Source organism: Gymnoscopelus microlampas (genome assembly GCF_963454915.1).
Source record: "Gymnoscopelus microlampas genome assembly, chromosome: 17".
In the NCBI taxonomy this organism is placed as follows: domain Eukaryota; kingdom Metazoa; phylum Chordata; class Actinopteri; order Myctophiformes; family Myctophidae; genus Gymnoscopelus; species Gymnoscopelus microlampas.
The window spans coordinates 34,863,815-34,886,232 of NC_139954.1; the positions used below are offsets into that span (position 1 = coordinate 34,863,815).

The window sequence follows — 22,418 nt, forward strand, 5'->3', positions numbered from 1 at the left end:
TTAAGCCATACTATCACTGTATGTGCCTGTCTGTCTGCCTGTGTCCCTTTTATGCCCATATATGGAGATCCCTGATGCCCATATGGGCATGCTCAAATATGGACATTTTCGGTGGGATCTGCGTTTCTGGACAACCAGATCTCCATATACGCCCCATATATATGGATGCATCGGTCAGATCGGCCGTTCTGGACAGCTGCGTATGCGACCAACTCGATGCTGGACACAGCACTCCCTCGGGTTGTCGGCGACGTGCACGGCGAGTTTGAAGTCGATCGGTCAGCCGGTTCTCGAGATATACGCGAACTATAGACAGACGCACAGACGTACAGACAGATGTACAGAGATGTCACGCATTTATTGTAAGATAACGTCACAATGCGGATGAAAGTGGTTAATTTACCCGTTTACTGGTTATATCCATTTTTAAATACTACTAATAGTACAGTACTTGAATGAAGACACAGTTGTTATGGTGCCAGGCAGCAGATCTGGGGTCTGCTCGCACACCAGATGTACGTGGCAGTCATGACTTTGCGGCTTTGTTATGGAAATGCACCATGACACTGCAAGCGCACGGCTGACAGGGAGCTCATGCAAAAATGGGTTTCTCACGACTGGAATAGCTTTTAAGCCTGTGTAAAACAAAGCAATGTCAACCAAAGGGCCTTGCAACTCAATTCAGGGAAGGATCGTAGGCCAGACACGCAGCACGCTATAGCATCTGAATTACCATAGCAACAGGCACAAACACCACCCCTTGAGTAGCAACCAAACGATTTATGATCTCTCTCTCGATTTGTTTTCTTCTTTTCTTTCGTTAAGTCAAAAGGACATAATATGTAACAGTGATATGTAATAATGATATTTTTGGTGTGCGACATCCACACACAACTAACTATAAATCAGGCATAACGCTTGCAATGCAAACTATAGAGCCTCAATGCAACTGCCCTGAAGGACACACAAGGATACTCAACAGAAAGGTTTCATTTGTAAGATTGGAGGGTTGGGCGGTGCGGGGGTGGGGCGTTGAGGGCTGGAACAATGATGTCATTGGTTTCTTGAGTGCTACTGCGGGAGAGGTCATAACCCCATGACATGAGGATTGTGACACATAAACAGCTGTTCGGTCTGACATATTCCCTTTGTCTTCCAAATACTTGTGCTGAAAAGGCTAAGTGAAAGGCTGTCAGGCCCATGAAGTGCCAAGGCCTCATCACAGAGTTACATAAGCAGCGTCACACTGGGATTCGCTAACGAGGAAGCCACGATGTTGAAGGGTAGGGTCACCTGCATGTCGTGCCTGCTCGTTTGCAGGCGAAACGTGAGGATTTATCTGTCACTGATCAAAGAAAATGCCAAATCTGTGTAAGTACCCAACCTGCCTTAACGATAGAGCGGCGAGAGCGTTAAAGATCTGCAATCACTAACTCGTTTTCTGATCCCAAGCTGTGAGAGGAGGAAATGGAGTACATGGGGCTCATTTGAGAATTCTTTATCAAGTGGAGATGCTCCACTGTTGAGATATAATCAAGTGCTCAATATACTCTTATCAAACTATGAAAAGAAGCGGAATTGTAAATACATGTTGAAACCGGTATTATTCATTCTAAACTTGAGAGTAAGCTGTTAAAAACCAAGAGAGGTCTAATGCTGCTGATAGTCCTTGGTCAGTGCTGAACTCTGTAATTTCAGCCTTTCCAATGAGTCATACATTTGCTCCCCCTCACCACACACGCACGCACGCACACACACACACACACACACACACACACACACACACACACACACACACACACACACACACACACACACACACACACACACACACACACACACACACACACACACACACACACACACACACACACACACACACACAAAGATACTGACACAGCTTTAGCCTATAGGGATCAGCCTCCAGAGAATGTTCAGTGGTTGACAAACCAGACTTAACAGCCCTGGGAAAACGTATAGAAAAGATTCCATTTTGAAATCTATCCACTTTTGAAGCATAACCATAATTGTTAGGTTTCCAACATAATGAATGTGCTCCCTTTTTAGAATGTGGCAGTGAGTTCTGTATTATCTCATAAATCATAAACTACAGATCCCACATGAGCACAAATCTAATCAAATCAGCTGTGCAGAAGTACACATTTACTGCTGACTTGCACCTAAAAGAGGGAAACAAGAAAGCAACTTTTCAGGCAATATTTCTGCCTCACTCTTTTGGCTAAAATGAAAATGTCATTGGATTGGCATTCTATTTTCTATGTGTGCACATTAAAGCTCATGAATATCTAACAAATGTGTAAACGAATGGCACAAGGGAAAAACAAATTGCTCAATAATTTGATAAATATGTAACTACATTTCCTTGACATGTTGAATATCGCATGAGCTAAAATTGCATTTACTGAACACTTTGAGGAACGTAGTTTCAATTGTATCTACATTTGTTGATAAACCCAATCAGTATTAGATTGACATTCACGGCTCCTAAAAGTAGCCTACATGATTTGTTTCATGAAACTTTTTTTTAATATTATTTGGCTGCTGACAAGAACAATTTGTTCATGTTTCATGTGAGAAACCAGCACATGCTGTGTATAAGTAAAACCTGTGTATTTCACATGTTCTGCTTTCTTGGAATGCAGATGTATAAATTGACTGGCAGATTACTCAAGTCCTTACACCAGCTCATGTGCACTATGACTGAACTATATTCATTGCACGATATATTGTTATTTATTAAGTAAATATATTGCTGACAAATAGAGATAAATGGATGCTACTACAAATGAGTGGCAGTGGTTATGACTGGAAAAGGAGAGCCAGATTAGGACTGCCTATATAAATAGACTAACTTGTATTAAAACGTTAATTTAACTCACAGTGTAAAAATTGACCCATGGAATTTTAGGGATCTATGTCTACACATCCAGAGTTAAATGCACACACAGGAATGTGTAGTGTTAAAGGGGAAAGAAATCCCTTTATTTGTTCTAAAAATGTTCTTGAGAAAATTACACGAGGCCTTGCCAGTAACAACTGAAGAGTAAATGTTTTAGTGGTCCAACGAACAAAGGGACACGAAGCTCAACTAGATGTTTGCACCCTGAAGCCACATGGAGAATGGAATGCCATGTAAAGAGATCTAACAGTATTGGCTCAGGGTCTGGATTGGAGTGAAAGCTTATCCAGTGCTAACGGCCACTCCTCCACATTCATCTCCTTTCAGATTACACACCCTATGATAACAGAAGGCTGCATACAGTACGTGGGACTGTGGGACTACTGTGCCATATGCAATATCTCACAGAAATCCTACAGTCGTTATGAAATAAAGCAAGTGAGGCGTTACGAGTTTTACATCTATTGCCTGCTTCGGTCCTGACTAAGTGCACTGACACACAGTCAGTGGTGGAAAAGGTACTCAAATGTTTTACTTAAGTAAAAGTATCAATACTGCAATGTAGAAGTACTCTGTCACAAGTAAAAGTCCGGAATTCAAAATTTACTTGAGTAAAACTACAAAAGTATTGGTATCAAAATGTACTTAAAATACCAAAAGTAAAAGTACAAAAATGTCTGAAAATAGCAGATCTACAAGCTCACAACACGACGCGTTGTGAGCTTGTAGATCGGCTATTTTCAAATAGCCTAGGTATAACATAGGGCTAAAGTGGTTAATGCATGTTTTATAATGTAATCCTGTATATCTACAAAGTAACTAGTAGCTAATGTTTTCAAATAATTGTAGAGGAGTAAAAGTACAATATTTGCCTCTGAGATGTAGTGGAGTAGAAGTAAAAGTATAGACAATTGGAAATACTCCAGTAAAGTAAAAGTACCTCAAAATTGTACTTTTAGTACAGTACTTGAGTAAATGTACTTAGTTACTCTACACCACTGCACACAGTGGTGTCCTGCTCCGGAAAAAAAGCCGATCTACAAGTCACATGACGACCCGTTGTGAGCTTGTAGTTGTTTTGCCGCGTGACAACAAGGTCGTATGATGGGAGTATAAATTAGGCATTAGCAGTAGATCCAGTTACAAAGTTGGGATTTCACAGTCAAGTCATAGTGTGGCTGCACACTGTCACAGTAGTGTGCTGACATGGCACTTTCATCCCCTGACTGCATCTCATTTCCATACTCGCACAACTGGTTCCACCTTCCCAAGCGTGCCCTGAAGTTTCAGACAAACCAAACACGACTCGGCTATGCATGAATTTTTGAATTTACACGTGTTCCTGTGGTGGCTGTCTTTCTGGCAACTGTCCCTATTATTATTAGAGTTGCATGACAATGTGCCCGAGGTCGTGTGTGGGAAAATGATACAACAGAAGCCTCGTTGGCCCAAATAACATGCCTCTTTGTGTCACACAAGAAGACCCCTGTGGTAAAATGGAACAAATGCTCACCTGAGTTGCACTGCTTTTGGTCCATGGCAATAAACATTCAGACACGAGGGAGGAGACAGTCGAGTGAATTAGCTCAGGAAAAGGATTTGGAACAGGGGAAGCCGGTGACTCCTCGCCTTCCGTAATGCCCCTTTGGAAGAGAGAGACAGGGACAGGAGACCACATAAAACATATATCTGATATCACTATAGGCTGTCCTTAAACCCGATATACTTTGTTGTACGTTGAATAGCGAAAATAGCTGGTCTAGAAGCTCACAATGCGTCGCCATTCAACGTATTGTGAACTTGCAGATCAGCTATTTTTGGCAAGGGACACAAAAGTAAACTAAGTATATATCAGGCCTGTGAGCTTATGCAGCTGCTATTTTTGAGGAATTTTCACCTACTTTCACCTATTTTTGCACAATGTTCACCTATATTGACATGCCCAGAATAGGGACACTAGGGTTCATGTGGTTAATGCACACAATATAATGACTGTCTGTATCTTCCTTATATTCCTGGCTGAAGGCAGTCCCAGGCCCATGTCATTGCAGATGATGTATTACTGGAGGCTGGACTGTCTGCAGCTGAGAGGGCCTGCAGCAAGTCATGGGATCTTTAAGCGTCTACCCGAGACATCAGATCTCACAGCCTATATATCCTCGCTGCAGTTTGAGAGCAGTGCCTTATGGTCCCAAGATATCGTTGGTGCTTTTGTTGGGGAGAAAATATGTGTCCCGCGTACATGAGAAGGGAGCAGCATAATGGAGCAGAAGATAGCCTCAAAACAAACACACAAGGCCTTCCCAGCATGGCCCCCATCTGCTCTCAGCTATCAGACGACACACCCCACTCACAGACAAACAGACATTTGATAAGATGGTAGATAACAATGCATATGAGAGCTGCCCCTCACTTCAACGCTATATGGTAGCTGACTGAGAAGCTGACAGCACTTAGGTTATAGGGAGGCTGTAAATAATCTTTGTTAGAACATAAATAAATTATTAAAAGGGAAAGTTTAGTTTGAATTTCAAAAGAGTGCGAGTATATAATCGTATTTTAAAATCACAGATGAACAAACGAGACGTGTATAAATATCTTCAGAGAAATCTTGTAAAGGCATAATCACAGAAAATCCCATCTGTAACTTAGAGGGACATAGTGCATGCTGGGAGTGGCTGATGGAGTTTTACATCAAACTCCAGCAGAAAACACTTTCTCACAAGTGTGTTTGAATAGACGATACTGACAGAAACAGCAACAATGACACAGCTTTACATCATGTTTCATGAGAAAACTGAAGAGAGGGTTAGCTTAGCACACAGGCTGATGAGAAAGGCCTCCAATTCCAAAAGTTAGTCGTTCTCAGACTGACATCTCCTTTACTGCTTGGTAAACACAGCAGTTACTGAGTTACTAATTATCACCCGTAAAGTACCAACAGGTGCTTGATTTGATTCCGGTTCTTCCACTGGAAGAACTGGAATCCACTGGAATCTACTAATCTTGAAGTCTACTGTTGATAGACTGTATGACAGTTGTGTATATGGATCAGGCCAATGATGTTTACAAGTGCAAAGTCTATACCTCTACCTCTGTGCACTACTCTTTCAAAGACAAAGGCTGCACTATTCTTCTGCAGGGGATCTGCACATTGTATATGTTCCTTAATAACCGATGTTAAAGATTAACTTTAAGTAGTGAGTAGCTGAGTATAAACTAAGAGATATACAGCATAAAATCCTGTTTAAGGCTCTAGAAGTAAGCAATGCTTTGAGCTCAGATTCAAGTTAGTGTAATCACAGAACCTGCAGAACAAATGAGAAAGCAGTCTTACCTATTCCCCTTGCAGAGAGCAGTCCTGGTCTTCTGGGCATTTGGTGGTAGTAAAGGAGCACGCAAAGGGATGAGGGCTGGGTTGGGAAAGCCACTCACATTACCCTTAGTACTCTGAAAAATCTCTGCTTTCTTTCCGAGGCGTCCGGTGTGTATATCGTCCAGTGTGTTATTCATATCACTCATGTGGGCCGGCTATATCCAAGGCATCATCTGGAGCAGAGAGAAGAGACGAAGCTGTTGGACTGGAGTGTGTGCAGAGAGCACAGTTAGAGCAAAGCTGGCTGGCGGGGCTCCTCTATTCGCAGCTCAGCAAAGAAAGCACGCACATACATACTCACGCACGTGCAGCGCGCGCGCGCACACACACACACACACACACACACACACACACACACACACACACACACACACACACACGCCTCTCCAGCTCATCTGCTGCCCACGAGGCTGGCCCAGTGGGGCAAGACGATCCCTCCTACCCCAACATGATCCACCACAATAAAGTTATTTATTAGTTAGTTAGTTATTTAACACAATCGATCCCAAACAGATTCCCTCCTTGCTCTGACACTGTAGCGTATTACAATCAAATCATTTTTTGGCCCCTTCTAGTCTTGTAAATCTCTAAGACTGTTATGTTTCTGTTGCTCTTTATTTTTCCTCTCTTAATTCTTAGGTATCGCTCCCCTCGCAACCGGGAAGGCAGGTATTGAACACAAAAAAAGCACATTTACACAAAAGATTTTGTCTTTGTTTGCCAGTCGGCACAGTAATGAGCCCTGGAGGGTCGCCAGGCACTATAAAACCAACTGTTCCTTTGTCGTGGACTTCGTGCTGGGATCCTGATTGCACTTTAAACTCAGCACTGTGTATAAAGGCATGTGGTTGCAGAGCAGAGAGCCACGCCAGGCTGTGTGGTGTGGGCTGTGTCATTCAGTGATACACTCCATGTGGGGGGGGATAGCCGGGTTGATAACATCTCAGAGGTAATGTGTAACAGAGTAACAGAGACCATGGGGGCTGACAGACATACTGGAGATATGGACTGGCGGGCAGCAAAGGGTTAAGGCAACATCTGGATTCATTAACGTATGACAGTTCTCTCCTATAGCTCCACGACTGACCCACTTATTGCGATGCATATGAAAAGCTAAAAAAGAAGGGGGGGGGGGGGGGGGAAGCTTTTTTTTTGTTTTTAAAAGGTCATGTTTAAGTTACATTTTCCATTGTGCTGCAATGAATAGAAACAGAATAGATGGAGAAAGAGAGTCGACCGATTCATGGAGTAAAGAAATCCTCTGTGTGTCTGCTGTTTGGCAGAGAGATGGAAATCACACTGATCTGTATGAGCTGGGCCTGTCTGTCTCCATTAATGCAGCTCTCCATGACATGGACCTGGCTTTCTGCGAGACCTGTCACAATAACACAGCTCCGCCTGGCTTGGGTTACCTTTTCAACCTAAGCACTATCTTATAAGAAAGGCCTTCCTCGAGGGACACGAATGCACTTACAAAAGCATGGCACAAACAAAACACGAAACAATTTAACAGCAGACAAAACGGTGTCTCCCTGTGCCCATTGCTGCTGCTGCTGCCGTCTGAGGTAAAAACCACCAGCATTGTGAGTACTAGGTAATTAAATAGTGGAGGTGGGGTTGGGAGGAAGGATGGAACAGGGCAGATGGGGTTAGTCAAATAATCCAGTTGAAGACTAAAAATCCTGAGTGTTAAAGGACCATACATGTCAGAGTCAGTCTATTCACAGCTGCCACATCGAATATAAACACAAATCATTTTACAGTCTGTTTACACCTTTCCCCTACAGTCATTATAATGTTACCAAACGTACCTGACTATTTGAGACAGTGTTGGTAACATAAGATATAAGATATTTGGTGTGTAGAGGTTTAAAAGAGCAGACAAAGTACAGAGCGCCAACTCAGGTCAAGTTTACTACAGGTTCTGTTGTTAGAAATATACACAAATAAGCTGAATTTGTAGAAATATTGCTGCCATAAACTTGACTGTGTGATTTTGCACTTAGGAGAGCGGTCAACACATTACTATGTGTTGAAACTAACAACCAGCAAACATGAAAGCAGCAAAGGTTCCATTAGTTTTTAGTTTGTATTTATTTATTGGGCAAGCATCCTCTCAATCACTATGTTGTCCTTACAGGCCACACTCTTAGTCCTATTTTAAGCAACATTCAAGTGGGGCTCACTTATGGACCAGCTAGAAACGGTTATTCTTAGACTGTCACGTAGAAACATAATTGCATATAAGAAACAAGGAGCACATTGACCGATATATATCGGTCTGACTGATAGCCTATATATCGCCCATTACTTTACTTTTTTGATGACTGGTATAGCAGATTTACAAGCTCACATGAGCATTTTTGAATAAAACTTAACTAAAGTTTTCAAATAAGTGTAGTGGAGTGAAAGTACAATATTTGTCTCTGAGCTGTAGTGGAGTAGAAGTAAAAGTATAGAAAATTGGAAATACTCCAGTAAAGTACAAATAGCCTACCTCAAAATTGTACTTAAGTACAGTAGGCCTACAGTAGGAGTACTTAGTTGATACGAGGAGGATGTACTTAGTTACTTTCCTCCTCTGCAATTGTGTAGGTTATAATGTCTAATAGCTAAGGTCATTGTGTACTGAATGAGTAGGATATTCATGTCAGTTTACTCTAAAAATGGCTAGCAGTTGCTGGTCTGGATATTTTGTCAAGAGTTCAGTCAAAATAGCCTATAGATAGGCTCTATGCACAGCAGCCATATTGTGTAGACATTCACAGGTGTTACCAATGATACTAATGAAGGCTCTGTTCCATTCTGGGCAAACAGAGTCAGGATGCTGATATTGTGCATGCTGACTCACTGGAAACACTCTGCTACACCAGTGGGTCTCAAATTTGGGTCCAGGGGTTTTCAAATGGCCCCTTACGGATGTGTAACTCTGAGAGTGTACAAATGGGAGTTATGGGGGTCGTGGAAATTAAACTAAACTAAATGGAACAGAGCCTTCATTAGTATCATTGGTAACACCTGTTAAAGGAAGTGAAAATATGGTTGCTGTGCATAGAGCCTATTCTACAGATGAGAGGCTGCATGTGTGCATCATGCAAGTGTCAACATGAACCTGAATGCTCCTTGATTGGAGACAGGGGAATTTCAAATCCACGACCAGTGGTGGAAAGTAACTAAGTACATGTACTCAAGTACCGTACAATTTTGAAGTATTTGTACTCCAGTATTTCCCATTTCCAATACTTTGACTTCTACTCCACTAACTCAGAGGCAAATATTGTATTAAGCTTGTAGATCTACTATTTTCAAAAGATGTGTATACATTTGAAAACTTGAAATGGGACATTATGCATAATGAGTACTTTTACTTTTGAACTTTGAGTACATTTTGACGCAATGAAAAACACTGCTTCAAAAGTTGAATTGATATGATGATTCCATATTTACAGGTTATTAAAACAGGACAGCCTGTAGGCCAAACAATAGGCTTGTAAACATATCCAAAGGGCTTTACATTGCAATGAAATGTATAATTATCTTAAAATAACATGCATATACCTCACAAAAAGTTCAGTGTAACTAAGTACATTTACTCAAGTAGGCCTACTGTTAAGTAGTTTTGAGTAATTTTTTACTTAACTGGAGTATCTCCAATTTTCAGTACTTTTACTTCTACTCCACTACATCTCACTGATCTCAGAGGCAAATATTGTACTTTTACTCCACTATAATTATTTGAAAACTTTAGTTTCTACTTACTTTTGATTATTATTCCAAACAAACAGTAACCACTTCAGCCCCTATATACATTTCGGCAATTTAAAAATAGCCGATCTACAAGCTCACAATGCATCATGATGCAAGGCATTGTGAGCTTATAGATCTGCTATTTTCAAAATATGTTTTTGAAAACTTGTGAAATGGGACATTCTGCATAATGAGTACTTTTACCGTTGTACTTAAAAGTATATTTTGATACCAATACTTTTGTACTTTTACTCAAGTACATTTTGTATTCCGGACTTTTTGCTTGTAACAGAGTATATCTACATTGCAGTATTGATAATTTTACTTAAGTACTTTTTCCACCACAGCTGAAGCTTATATATTAATCAAATGTACTAGTACAAGTTCGAAAAGAGAATCAAACACAATTTTCATTCATTTGACTGTCTGTGTGTCTCTTACCTTCTGCCTGCAGACAGAGTGGCTTCAGTGCTGCTCTTCAGTTCATACATATCGCTGCTGCTGCAGCGGCTGGAAAGCATAAACCCGAGTCATACTTCGTCGTGCGACGGTGTTGCGTGCCGAGAATAGCCGACCTTAGCCCTGAAACACGACTGTGTCATACCATGACAGTCATGACGAAACTTCAACCTGATTTTTGCACTTTCTCCAGTTACAGCCCGTACATCTACATAAACGTTCATATTTCAAATATAAAGTACTTAACCCCGTGGCCAGGGATGTTACAATTCACTTTGGGTGGGTAAAAGTACCCGTATCTTCTGTATTGTTCAATAAAAAAAGCATTTTAATCCGATTGGCGGCCATTTTCTCATAGAGTTACAAGTTATCAGAGTGCAATACACCTCTCAGCCAATAGGGTCACGTAATTGAAAGCATATGGAGAACATTCAGAAAAATGGCCACCAATCGGATTAAAATGCTTTTTATTGAATAATACGGAAGATACGGGTACTTATACCCACCCAAAGTGAAGTGTAACATCCATGGCTATGGGGTAAGCACTTTATATTTGAAATATAAACTTTTATGTAGATGTACGGGCTGTAAATAGAGAAAGTGCAAAAACCAGGTTGAAGTTCAGCCATGAGGCTCGTCCGTCACGAGCGTCGTGTGATCCATAGCTTATAGCCGAGTCAAGCCGACCTATACAAGCTCAGTCATAACCCGTCGCGTCGCGCGACATAAATTAGGCTTAAACAGCATGACACTCCTCTTGTCTGCACGTGCAGAAGGGTGTCACTGTCTACAGCCTGCAGCGGCTTTGCGTCACTGTATAGCCATTTGTTTCACCTGGAGATGTTCTTCAGAAGATCCAATCGGCATCATGTTTCATGTAAAAGTACACCTGGGATTCGAACCCCGTGTCTCCCGCGTGGGATATGATGAAAGTGAAACCTCTACTGCAGTCAGTGGTTCTCAAACCTTTTAATTTCAAGGACCCCCATAACTCTGAGAGCGTTCAAATGGACCAATAAGGGTCCATTTGGTTCCATTTGTACACTCTCAGAGTTACAGACCTGTAAGGGTCCATTTGAAACCCCCCTCAAAGAACCCAGATGGTCCCCGGACCCCACTTTGTGAACCTCTGCTCTACTGCCATGCTGACAGTGAATCCCTGGATGACACACACACACACACACACACACACACACACAGTCGTGGTGTTTTAATTACCCTATATTTACTTAAGCATATTTCTTCTGTACATATTATATTGATATTCTAATAGTATAAAGAAAAAAGATGTTCTTAAGAGGGGCTCTTACTTACTACTAAACTAGGTTTACCCTACTACTTGTCAACCAGCAGGTGTCCTACCCGACACTTAGGTCTAAATTACTCAATGAAAAAACACCTGCGAACAAACTGCAGGTGTGCTAGTTACTCTACCACACACAGATTGGTTAATATAATGTTTTACTCATTAAAATAAGATCCGGAATGCAGCTTTAAATCCATTTACAATATGTATATATGTGCGCTATTAAATGTAGTAGCAAGAATGCAGAGTATACTGTGACTTTCATAAAGGCAACTTTAATGACAACAAACTTTATTCTTAACAGCACTGTTTGACAGGAAAACAGGCCTAGCCTGCACATGGCTTGGTGTGATATGCAGATTTGAAGTGATGTAAGGAGCAACAGTTAAGTACCACTAATTGACCTTGATGCCCGGAATCAATTAGATAGTGCAGCGATTCTCAACCTGCGGGCCAGGGCCCTCTGGTGGGCCTTGAGTATATTGCAAGTGGGCCCCCAAATAATTGGCAAAACACTAAGACTTTATTCATAACATAACATTAATATAAAACAATTAATGTAAAAGAAAAGTCAGTATTTCTTTCTTTAAAACCTTCTAGAATTAGTTTTCATTGTGATACCAATAAATAGGAACTTAAAGAGTATACAACGTTAGTTCCATTGATCCAAGGCGGAACACAATCGATTGATTTAAAATACAATAAAATAAACATGCTCTGAAAATGCACACGGCCCACCCATCTGTTAAGTGGTCAGATGTGTGGGCATGCGAAACGCTTTTCGAGATTTTCAAGTGTGCCCCTGATCCAGAAAAAGGTTAAGGAACCGCTGAGATATAGTGGATTTTCTGAATAATCAAGAAAATACAATAATTGAATCTAATAATTTATTATACTGTTGACTTAATACGACTTGTCCATTCATAACAACTATGCATTTAATGCACGATGGTCATCATCACAAAACAAAACAGAATTAAAAACAGACAAGAATAATATTATTTTATAACATTGTGGTATGAGAAATACAGCAATTAATTATTATCAAAGCACAGCCTCTTGTTTTGTATGTACATTCTTACTGAGACCATAACCCAAGGAGGTAAAACAGAAAAATGGTTTCTAGTCATGTGTCACGGTCTTGGGCAAACCCATGGAAGGCACGACAGGCTCCTCCTAGAGAGAGGAAAGGGAAGCTGCAATTAGATTTAATAACATTCAAAGCGCATTTTAAGATTTCTTTGGCTATTCAAAAATAGCAGATTTACAACTTGTAGATCTGATGTTTTTTTTTTCTTTTATTATGAAAATGTGTGCACATCTTTACAAATGTCTTCTAAATCCTAACAGTTTTTTTTTTAAACTTATGTTGCTATATAATATCAGTGGTTCTCAAACTTTTTCATGTCAAGGACCACCCAAACTCATATGTATTTGGCGGCTGACCCCATCAAAATATGTTATTCCAGGGACCCCCAGAAGCAAAGATTTGAGTTAAAAATGTTGTTTAAAACCATTTCTCTGCCCAAATATCAATCAGACTTTGTTGCTTTTGTGACTTTGTTGGCGAGACGTCTTATTTTGACCCATTGGAAGAAAACATATTCACCCTCCCATTCCCGCTGGATTTGTGATATACTATACTTTTTAAAATTAGAAAAAATTAAATACACATTGCGTGGCTCTATCTCAAAATTCGATAAGGCATGGCAGCCTTTTCTATCGCACGTTGATAATCTTGCACTCGATCCCCCAACGGAACCTGAATGAGTCTGTAACCTGCATATATGGAAGTATCCAATCTGATATATGATGAACCCTTGGTGTGTGCCTGCTTATCACCTCACTGACATGTACAATTGCTTTCAATGACCTGTGCCTAACTCGATGTAGCGTTTATAGATCATGGACTGTTTTCTATATACATACATGTTTTTGGAGATTTTACGTTGTGTATTTGTTTTGTTGTCTGTTATTTTTTTCTTTGTGAGTGTTGTCTGTTTTTTGTTTTGTTTTGTTTGGATGTTGTTTATATCTTACTCTCACTGTTTGGAGATACTCTGTTTATTTGCTTAGTTACTTCAATAAGTGTCTGTACTACCTATGAGTATGTAAAATAACAAAAACGAATAAACAAAACGTTAAAAAAAAAAAAAAAAAGAAAATGTTGTTTAAAGTTGTATTCAAAGTTTTGCACAAATCTTTGAATACATATTTTTTAAGCGAACATATGTAACTCAAATCTTTGCTTCTGGGGGGTCCCTGGAACAAAATATTTTGAGATGGGGGTCCACGGCCAAATACATATAATTTTGGGGGTCTTGACATGAAAAAAGTTTGAAAACCACTGACAGCAACATACGTTTTTTCAAAAAACTGTTAGGATTTAGAAGTCATTTTGTAGAATCGGAACCTCAGGTCTTAATGGGTTTTTAAAAAAAAAAAAAAACACTATATTTTCCTTACAGTAGACGGTTGAGCTGATCTGTGTTCAGTTAAGTTAATGGTTAAGGCACTGTATCCCCTGCTGGCTGAACAATTCCTCCAGGAGCGGATGGTCCTTCCGCCCCTCCCTGTAGTGCGGAGGCTTTGTCCTCCTCGCCCGCCTCCCCATTGTCGCTCTCCTGTGTTTGGCAGAGAAGAGACACAATGCAATCACTTAAAGACTCCGTCAAATCCTCAGTGTTCATTTAATTTTGGTTAAAATGTGTACACTCTCTGAGTTACTAAGAGATTCATTATAACACTGAGGATTTTACTGTGTGCCAGGCAACGTAGAGGCAAGAGGAAAGAAGACACACTGCTGTACCTGCATTAGGGGTATTTTAGACACATGTACAACAACATTACATGCAGTGGTGGAAAGTAACTAAGTACATTTACTTAAGTAATGTACTTAAGTACAATTCTGAGGAATTTGTACTTTACTTGAGTATTTCCAATTTCCAATACTTTTACTTCTACTCCACTACATCTCAGAGGCAAAAGTTGTACTTTTACTCCACTACAATTATTTGAAAACTTATAGTTACTAGTTACTTTTCAGATACAAATTACGATATTATATGAAACATACATTAACCACTTTAGCCCTATTTCATACATCTGCAAGCTCACAAGGCGTCGCATCTGATTACATGCCAGACTGCCAGTGTAAAGAATCCCTTCACGAGTGAGCGTGGCGCACAGCGTAGTATGCACAGCATATGGCGTGCAGGTTTGATTTGCTGAAAGACACGCAGGGTCCCTAGAGCTCAGAGGAGGTGCGTCGTAGCGCCACAAACACGCCTGCATGTGGCTCGCACGGAGCATACTAGTGTCACAGGGTCAAGGTGTTTAAGAGGTGGGATCATCTGCTGGCACAATTGTTTGGCAGGCCTTTTGGTCAACCTCACACTCATTCCCTGAACAAAAGCTTATTGTGGAGTTTGTTTCATAAATAGATAGATAGACAGAGAGAGAGAGAGAGAGAGAGAGAGAGAGAGAGAGAGAGAGAGAGAGAGAGAGAAAACTGTGTATCTTTCTCAAAGTGAAACACAACTTGAGTTTCTCAAGATGCGAGTTGAAGAGGTTAGGATTCAACACGGTTGTATATTTAGACTTAAGGGCGCACTCACACCAAACTTTGATTCTGTCTATGAGGGCGGATTCTGCCAATGCTTTTCAATGGGAATGGAGTGGTTTGTTGCCATTCGCGGATTTCCGCTCCGTTCCCATTGAAAAGCATTGGCAGAATCCGCCCTCGTAGGCAGAATTAAAGTTCGGTGTGACCGCACCTTAAAGCTGCAATCTGTAACTTCTATGTCCTACCCGACCGCCTCCAACCCCAGCAGATGTAGGCCTACTAGTTATGTTGTTGTCATACACGAGCATATACAGAATGGTTCTGCCACTTTTCTGAAACCCGGGTCAACAAGGGAAAGTAATTAGCCATCTTCTCTCCTAATCTCCTTCACTCCATTACTTCCCTCTTAAACTTGTATGTTATTCAGATATCTGATTTCAGTATGTTTGAAGTCGGAAAAAGCACAGATCTGCACAAATAATGTTTGGTTGGTAATGTGCTCGTCCACTTTGTGGCCTGCAGCCTGCAGAATGCTTTCTAACTTTAAAAAAATAATATAAATAGAAAGGTTACTCTTATGCATTTCCCCCCTTTTTTTTTTAAATCCTCTATTAGTTAACAAGTAATTAAAAAATAAATACATAAATATAAAACCAGTAGTGGGAGGAGTTCCATTGTTTGCAGCCATCTTTTCTATATAAACATGAGATGTAACACAACCACTCACCTTAGATCCTTTTGACTCTTTCATTGAAAAGCGGCCTGCCATGGGAGAGAAGGTCGGCGACACTGGCGACTGAGGAGACCTCGGCCCATAGGATAAGGAATTGGTCCTTTTGACAGCTGAGGACACCGCCTGTGCAAAGCGGGAGGGCGTCGAGGGAGAATAGGGTCTAGGAGCCGCAAAACTCCTTAATTTTTCCAGGCTTAACCCTAAGGTTGGCTCTTTGGAAGGCAAACTACTTTGCCTGGCCAGTCGCATCATGGGCACATTCATCTTGTCATCCTCTTTGGGGCTCAGTTCAACACGAGTACCCCCTACTGGCTCCTCTGGGCATTGCACAGGAGGTGGTGGAGGAGGAGGAGGCAGGTTTTCTCTCTCTAGGCTGCCTGGAGCCTCCCTCTGGTCAGCCCCGGGACTGGCACTGAGGCGCTTCTCTGCTGCCGAGGTTACATAATACCCAGGTGTTCTTTTGTGCTGTGCCAAGCGGAAAGAACCAGGCTTAGGTTTAGTTGCGGGTGGAATTTTCATTTCCTTGCCCTCTGTCGTCAAACCTGCTTGGTTTCCCCCATTAGTCGGGGATGAGACCTTGTCATCTGTGGCAGGTAAACCTGTTGGTGTCGATGGGGAATGAATGGGTTCGGTCATACTTCCGTTAACAGTGCTCTGGCTAGTAGTAGTAGAAATAGTAGTAGTATCAGACATCATCAGTGAGTCTTCCCTGGGTGCTTGTTGCATTGGGACTTCTGGCTGTTCCTGCTGCGCCGCGCCGTCCTCCAGGTGAAGAGAAACAATATCCAGCTCCTTTTCTGGAGCCGCGGGTGGCGGTGACTCTAGAGTCAGCTCAACTTCGTAATATCTGAGTTTCTCCAGAGATTTCTGAGGCACAATGGTATATGTTGTCATCCCCACCTTGGGAATGTAGTCCCTTGTCAGCTCATTGGAAGGCTTAGGTTTTGGCTCAGCGTCCGGGGCATAAATAGAAGGTGCCTTTGTTGCAGCGAGGGGACTTGGTGTTGATGCTTGGCATGCCGAGGTGTCTGGGGTGTGAGATAAGGCAGGGTTGAGGTCAGGAGGGTTCAGGTCCTCTGTGAAAGTGGCCATATCTTTCTTCTGGCCCGTTGATGCAGCGCCGGCCGGCTGAGCCGAGGAGAGAACTTTGTCCACATCCTGTTGTGGCGGCTCGGGGAGCGGAGTGAAATCTGTTTGCACCTGAGCATCTTCTCCGTGGGGACGTGGTGTGCCATTGGCCACCGGGCTTTCAAGCCTGTCAGTCTCTTCCCCGGGGGTTTCAGTGTTTGCCTGAACAGAGGCTTGTGTCTCTGCACCCTGAGTCGCAGGTTCGGCCGGTAGGCTGGGGGAGCCACAGCGTACAGTACTGCATTCACCTTCCACCATTTCGGTCGGGCACTCCTCACACACAGGCTGCTGAATTACTTCTTCAACTCGGCATGGACCACTCTCTATTGTAGAGAACAAAACCATATATGATAGGATGCCCATTTTAACCAAACACCTACAGAGAAATACTGTGCCAAACAAATAAAACTACAGAAACAGACTTTAACAGGAAATTGCTGAGAAAAATGTAATCCTAGTGTCAACCCACCACTATCTGCCGGTTCAGATAAATCCATATCAGCACTTAGCCTCGGATTATTGTGCGCAACAAAATCATTTGCTGTGCTCTCCATTGGCCTGTCAAATACAGAAAGCATTAAAAGCATTCCAGATACACAGAGCGAGAAGCATGCCTTATTCTTAGGAAGCCATACTTGAGTTCGTACTTGCCATCTGAGGACAAATCACTCGAAGGATCTTCCCGGGTGACCTCGATGGGTGGCAAGCTCAGCTTCTCAGCATCTGGGGATGGTGAGAGTTATTATAGTTAGAGGAAAGCTAACAAAATAACGAAAACTACAATTGACAAAACATTTTAGTTACCGTTAACTGAAATAAAAATAAAAACAAGGCTTTACAAAAACAAAAGGATAACTAACTGAAACCGTTCTGTGTATTTAAAAAACTAAAAATAACTAAAATCAAAGAGAAAATGTCCTTAGTTTTAGTCTTTGTCAAAAATAGCAGCTCTACAAGCTCACAACGCGTCGCATCATGGCACATGAGCATGTAGATCTGCTATTGTTGCTTTTTATTCTCAAATCTTACCCCAAACTACCCCATATTACAAGCCCTTTCAAAAAAACTAAAACCTAAACTAAACTAGAAAACCCACAGAACATTTGTAACTCAAATCTTTGCTTCTGGGGGGTCACTGGAACAACACATTTTGAGATGTGGGTCCGTGGCCAAATACATATACATTTTGGGGTCCTTGACATGAAAAAAAGTTTGAGAACCACTGACATAGTAACATACGTCTTTTAAAAAAAAACAGTTAGGATTTAGAAGAGATTTTGTAGAATCGGCCTAAAGACAAAAACTCAAAACGCAATGGAAATAAAAACGAATGACATCCGACGCCATAATAACCTTGGTCCAAGGAGACGTCTGCTGACAGGTTGAGACTGCTGTCGTCTGCCTGGACATCATCGCTCACGGTTCCAGAGACGATGGAGGCAGCGCTCTCTTCTTGCTCCATGATCTCCTCCAGTGTGTTATTAGCAGAGCTCTCTGCGACAACAGAACAGAAAAGCTCAACCAAAGATACATAGACAGAGACAGGTATGACAAGCTGAGGAGGAGTATTAAACAGAAAAAATATATTTATGTTGAGCAGGTCTAGCTGAAGCCAAACAATTAAACAATGACATAAATTGGTGATATCCTATGAAAGTAAAATAGCTAATATTAATTGAAAGAGAAACTCTGTTGGCAGAACCTTCCAAAAAGCGATATGTACAATAAATAATTCAAAAGAAGGACTTTTGTCTTATACCTACCCAAATAACTAGGGCAAACCTTTTTAGTTATTTCTGATTAAAAAAAAACATTTCATTACCCATTAGTAAACAACATATATTACTCTTCTGAAGAGCAAGTTCCACTTGATGAATTCCGCTTGCCAAATTCCCTCGCCTACTTCCTAACTCAGCACTTCAAGTGCGATCAGAGAGCCACGGAGAGCAGACAGAATATTCAAATCTGCTTAAGCAAAAGCAGGAGCTTTTCACTGTGCTCAGGTTGTGACTTGTATTACCGCTGAGCTAGTGATGTGTGATGTGTAATGGCAATACATTTGTAAGGCAATACACGATCATGTGTACTGTATACGCTACATCATACATGGGCAACTGGCGGCCCGGGGGCCACATGCGCCCCCCACCTTCACTTAATGCGGCCCGCAGGTTAATATTCAGAAAACTGATATAGTATTGATTTCACCTGTTACAATTCCAAACATGCAAACATGACCCGCTTTAATTACTTCAGTCTATATTAGTAGCTTAATGACTAGTATTAAAATGATATTGTCTTTTAATGTCCAATGTATTTGTATTTAAGTTCATGAAGTTAACATAAGTATAACTAAATGTATTTGAAATTAAATAAAAATGTTACTTTTCAGGATTCCAATTCAAAAATAGCAAAGAAATAATCAGGATTCCAATTCAAAAAGTAGCAAAAATAGCAGATCTACAAGCTCAAAACGCTTTAATGCACTTCGAGAAACAAGTCAACCATACGTAATCAAGCAAGTGGAATGACAACCCAGTTCCCAATCTATATTATTTCCATCCTGAACATAAAGTCCAAGATAGAATGAAAGTGTCTGAGTGTATTTATCAGATTTAGGCTAAATAGTATTACTTTCATACTGTTTATGTATTGTACACAGATCTTAGCCGGATTTATTTTTACCTACTGGGAGTACTGGTGGATAGTTCCAATCAAAATGCTTGTTTGTAAGAGTGTAGACAATGCTTTGATGCATGTAGGTGTACAAAATGACTGTATCAATGTTATCAATTCAATATATTGTTATGAAACTTAAACAACATAATCTGAATTGACCTGTAAACTTTCCACTACTCAACACAGAACCAAACAGCTAATTTGTTTCAGATATCTGTATCATGTCTGGTATTTATGAAACATATAGAAAAGATTCATGAAACAGTAAGGCACATACAATTTCATACAAATTATGTAGAGCACAGCTTTACATAATGTCTTGTTAAATTAAAGAACATAAGCAAAGATAGAAAAGTACAGAAAAACACATTGGAAAGATTTAAAGAATGAGTGAACAAAGAAGCCAAAAGACAAACAAATAAATAGTTAAAGAATGAGTGAACAAAGAAGTCAAAAGACAAACAAATAAATAGTTAAATAATCCTCAGTACAAAGACATTTGGAATGTGTCAAGGATTACTTTGAGCCTTTGGTCCTTTCCACTGATATCTTTTATATCAGTTGTAAAACATAAATCTGATGTCATTGCTAAAAACGAGTTTATGAGCATGAACTGCAAATTATGAGAGTCTGTGTATTGGATGAGTAAAGAGTGGAAATGAAAAATAAAAGTAAAGTCCATGGCAACAAGGTCGGTGTCATGCAGATACAGAGGTCAGAGTGCAGGTGAAGGAGGAAAAACAGTTTGAATGTTTGAGGACTGAAGAGGTGAAACAGACGCACAGAAGCAGGCATAAGATGGAAGAGGGAAGCAGCTGAAACAGCAACCCTACTGATTCTCACTCGCCTTCCAATGATGACTCAGAATCTGCAATTTTAAACAGAATGCCAACTTAATAAAATCATCCCCCAGTCTTTGACTGCTGCAGTTTTACAAATGATCTTATAACAGTTTCTGGGTTTTTTTAAGTCATTGTCTCAGAATGACCACTAGGAGGCGAAAGAGTCAAATGGAAAGAAAAGTACAGAACTGCACCGTTGAAGTCTGAATAAAAAAACATTCTGCTTTCTATGGCTTTGATTTGTTGACTTTCAGGGCAAAGTACAAACGCCCAAATATCTCACATATAAAAACATAATTCCCTTCTTTACGAATTCATAAACTACCTTTGAAATAAACAAAATCAAACACAATCAGTCAATATACTCCACTGATAAACATAGAGAAACATTTGTAACAACAACAAACCTTGTGAACTCCCATTTAGAGGATTGTCTTGGACAACAACAGGGGGTGGAGGAGCCTTGCGCTTGGTTCTCTTCAGAGAAGACTCGGCCGAGGATCCCCGACTTATACCAGACTTCTACATGACAGAGGACACAAGCCATGGGTGAGTCGACTAAAGCAATCAATACACAAATCATTCTAAAAAAATGTACTATCCATGCAAGTAAAGAGAGTTGAAGCTCTCAAGCAGCCAAGAGTGACCCCTTGTCAATAGTCACTTATCTGCAGTGGTGTAAAGTAACTAAGTACATTTACTCAAGTACTGTACTTAAGTTTTTAAGCTTTAGTTATTAGTTACTTTTCAGATATAAATTATTACATTATAAAACACACATTAAACACTTTAGCCATATTTTATACCTAGGCTGTTTGAACGCGTTGTGAGCTTGTAGATCTGCTATTTTCAAACAGTTTAATACTTTTAATTTTGGTACTTTAAGTACATTTTGACACCCATGCTTTTGTACTTTTACTCAAGTCAATTTTGAATTCCGGACTTTTACTTGTAACAGAGTACTTCTACATTTGCAGTATTAATACCTTTACTTAAGTAAAACATTTGAGTACTTTTCCCACCACCGCTGCTTACCTGGTCACTATCGGATTGGGCCTCGGCTTCAGAGTTGAGTCTCTGGCGAGGGCTGAGGTCTGAGGGGCAGCTCTGGGACACGAGCACAGGGGGCTGGGGCGCACGTCTCTTCTTTGGCGTGTCGATCGGTACGGTGGCGGCGGAGGAGATGAACGGAGAGGAGTTTGTGCTGGGCAAGGCCATGCTGAGAGGTCGAGGCTTGCTCACTAGTACTGGGGAAGCCGGAGCGCTGGCTGTCGTTCCCTTTCAAAGAACAAACATCCAAGTCAGGTTTCATGATAAGAGGCCGCATTTTACAGAGAAAAAAAAAAGTTGCGCTTCAACCAATGGCAGCCCAAAGAAATCAACCCTCCCTATGTACATATAAATCAGCTGAGTCGTTACGTATTCTCGTAGCGTAGTTAAAAATGAGGAACTGATGTGTTATGTATTGACGATCATCATCTACCTGCTCAGATGTTTTCTTGCTTCTTCTGAACATGCTGAAAAGGCCTTTATTTTCTTTCTCTTTCTGTGTTTTATCTTTGCCTGGTGCCACCAAATCTGTAAAGAAACAGTGTTGTTAATATGGTTCGGTGACATTGTTCATAAAGTGCACAAGTTGTATATTAACCCATTAAGACTTGGAACG

At 40.9% G+C, this 22,418-nt stretch overlaps 2 protein-coding genes across 6 annotated transcripts in view; both read right to left on the reverse strand.

Moving 5' to 3' along the window:
* grb14 (growth factor receptor-bound protein 14) overlaps window positions 1–10,560 on the reverse strand; it is a 43,492-nt gene extending 32,932 nt beyond the window's left edge. Inside the window, exons 1-3 of the mRNA XM_084085489.1 lie at window positions 10,485–10,560; window positions 6,258–6,469; window positions 4,434–4,563 (exon numbers count right to left, since the gene is read on the reverse strand). Coding sequence (XP_083941615.1) covers window positions 4,434–4,563; window positions 6,258–6,442 — 315 coding nt within the window. The 5' untranslated portion in view covers window positions 6,443–6,469; window positions 10,485–10,560. The remainder of the gene's footprint in view (window positions 1–4,433; window positions 4,564–6,257; window positions 6,470–10,484) is intronic.
* A 1,513-nt stretch (window positions 10,561–12,073) lies between these two features.
* Window positions 12,074–22,418, reverse strand: part of cobll1b (cordon-bleu WH2 repeat protein-like 1b) — a 33,916-nt gene continuing 23,571 nt past the window's right edge. For 3 of the 5 annotated variants that reach the window (XM_084083712.1, XM_084083716.1, XM_084083715.1), the window contains 10 exons: window positions 22,236–22,330; window positions 21,788–22,030; window positions 21,160–21,274; window positions 20,758–20,778; window positions 18,588–18,728; window positions 17,870–17,957; window positions 17,704–17,792; window positions 16,101–17,557; window positions 14,275–14,432; window positions 12,074–12,984 (listed from right to left, as the gene is read on the reverse strand). In XM_084083712.1, the coding sequence (XP_083939838.1) occupies window positions 14,316–14,432; window positions 16,101–17,557; window positions 17,704–17,792; window positions 17,870–17,957; window positions 18,588–18,728; window positions 20,758–20,778; window positions 21,160–21,274; window positions 21,788–22,030; window positions 22,236–22,330 (2,366 nt within the window). In that variant the 3' untranslated portion in view covers window positions 12,074–12,984; window positions 14,275–14,315. The remainder of the gene's footprint in view (window positions 12,985–14,274; window positions 14,433–16,100; window positions 17,558–17,703; window positions 17,793–17,869; window positions 17,958–18,587; window positions 18,729–20,757; window positions 20,779–21,159; window positions 21,275–21,787; window positions 22,031–22,235; window positions 22,331–22,418) is intronic. The other 2 variants (XM_084083713.1, XM_084083714.1) reach the window with 2 other exon arrangements.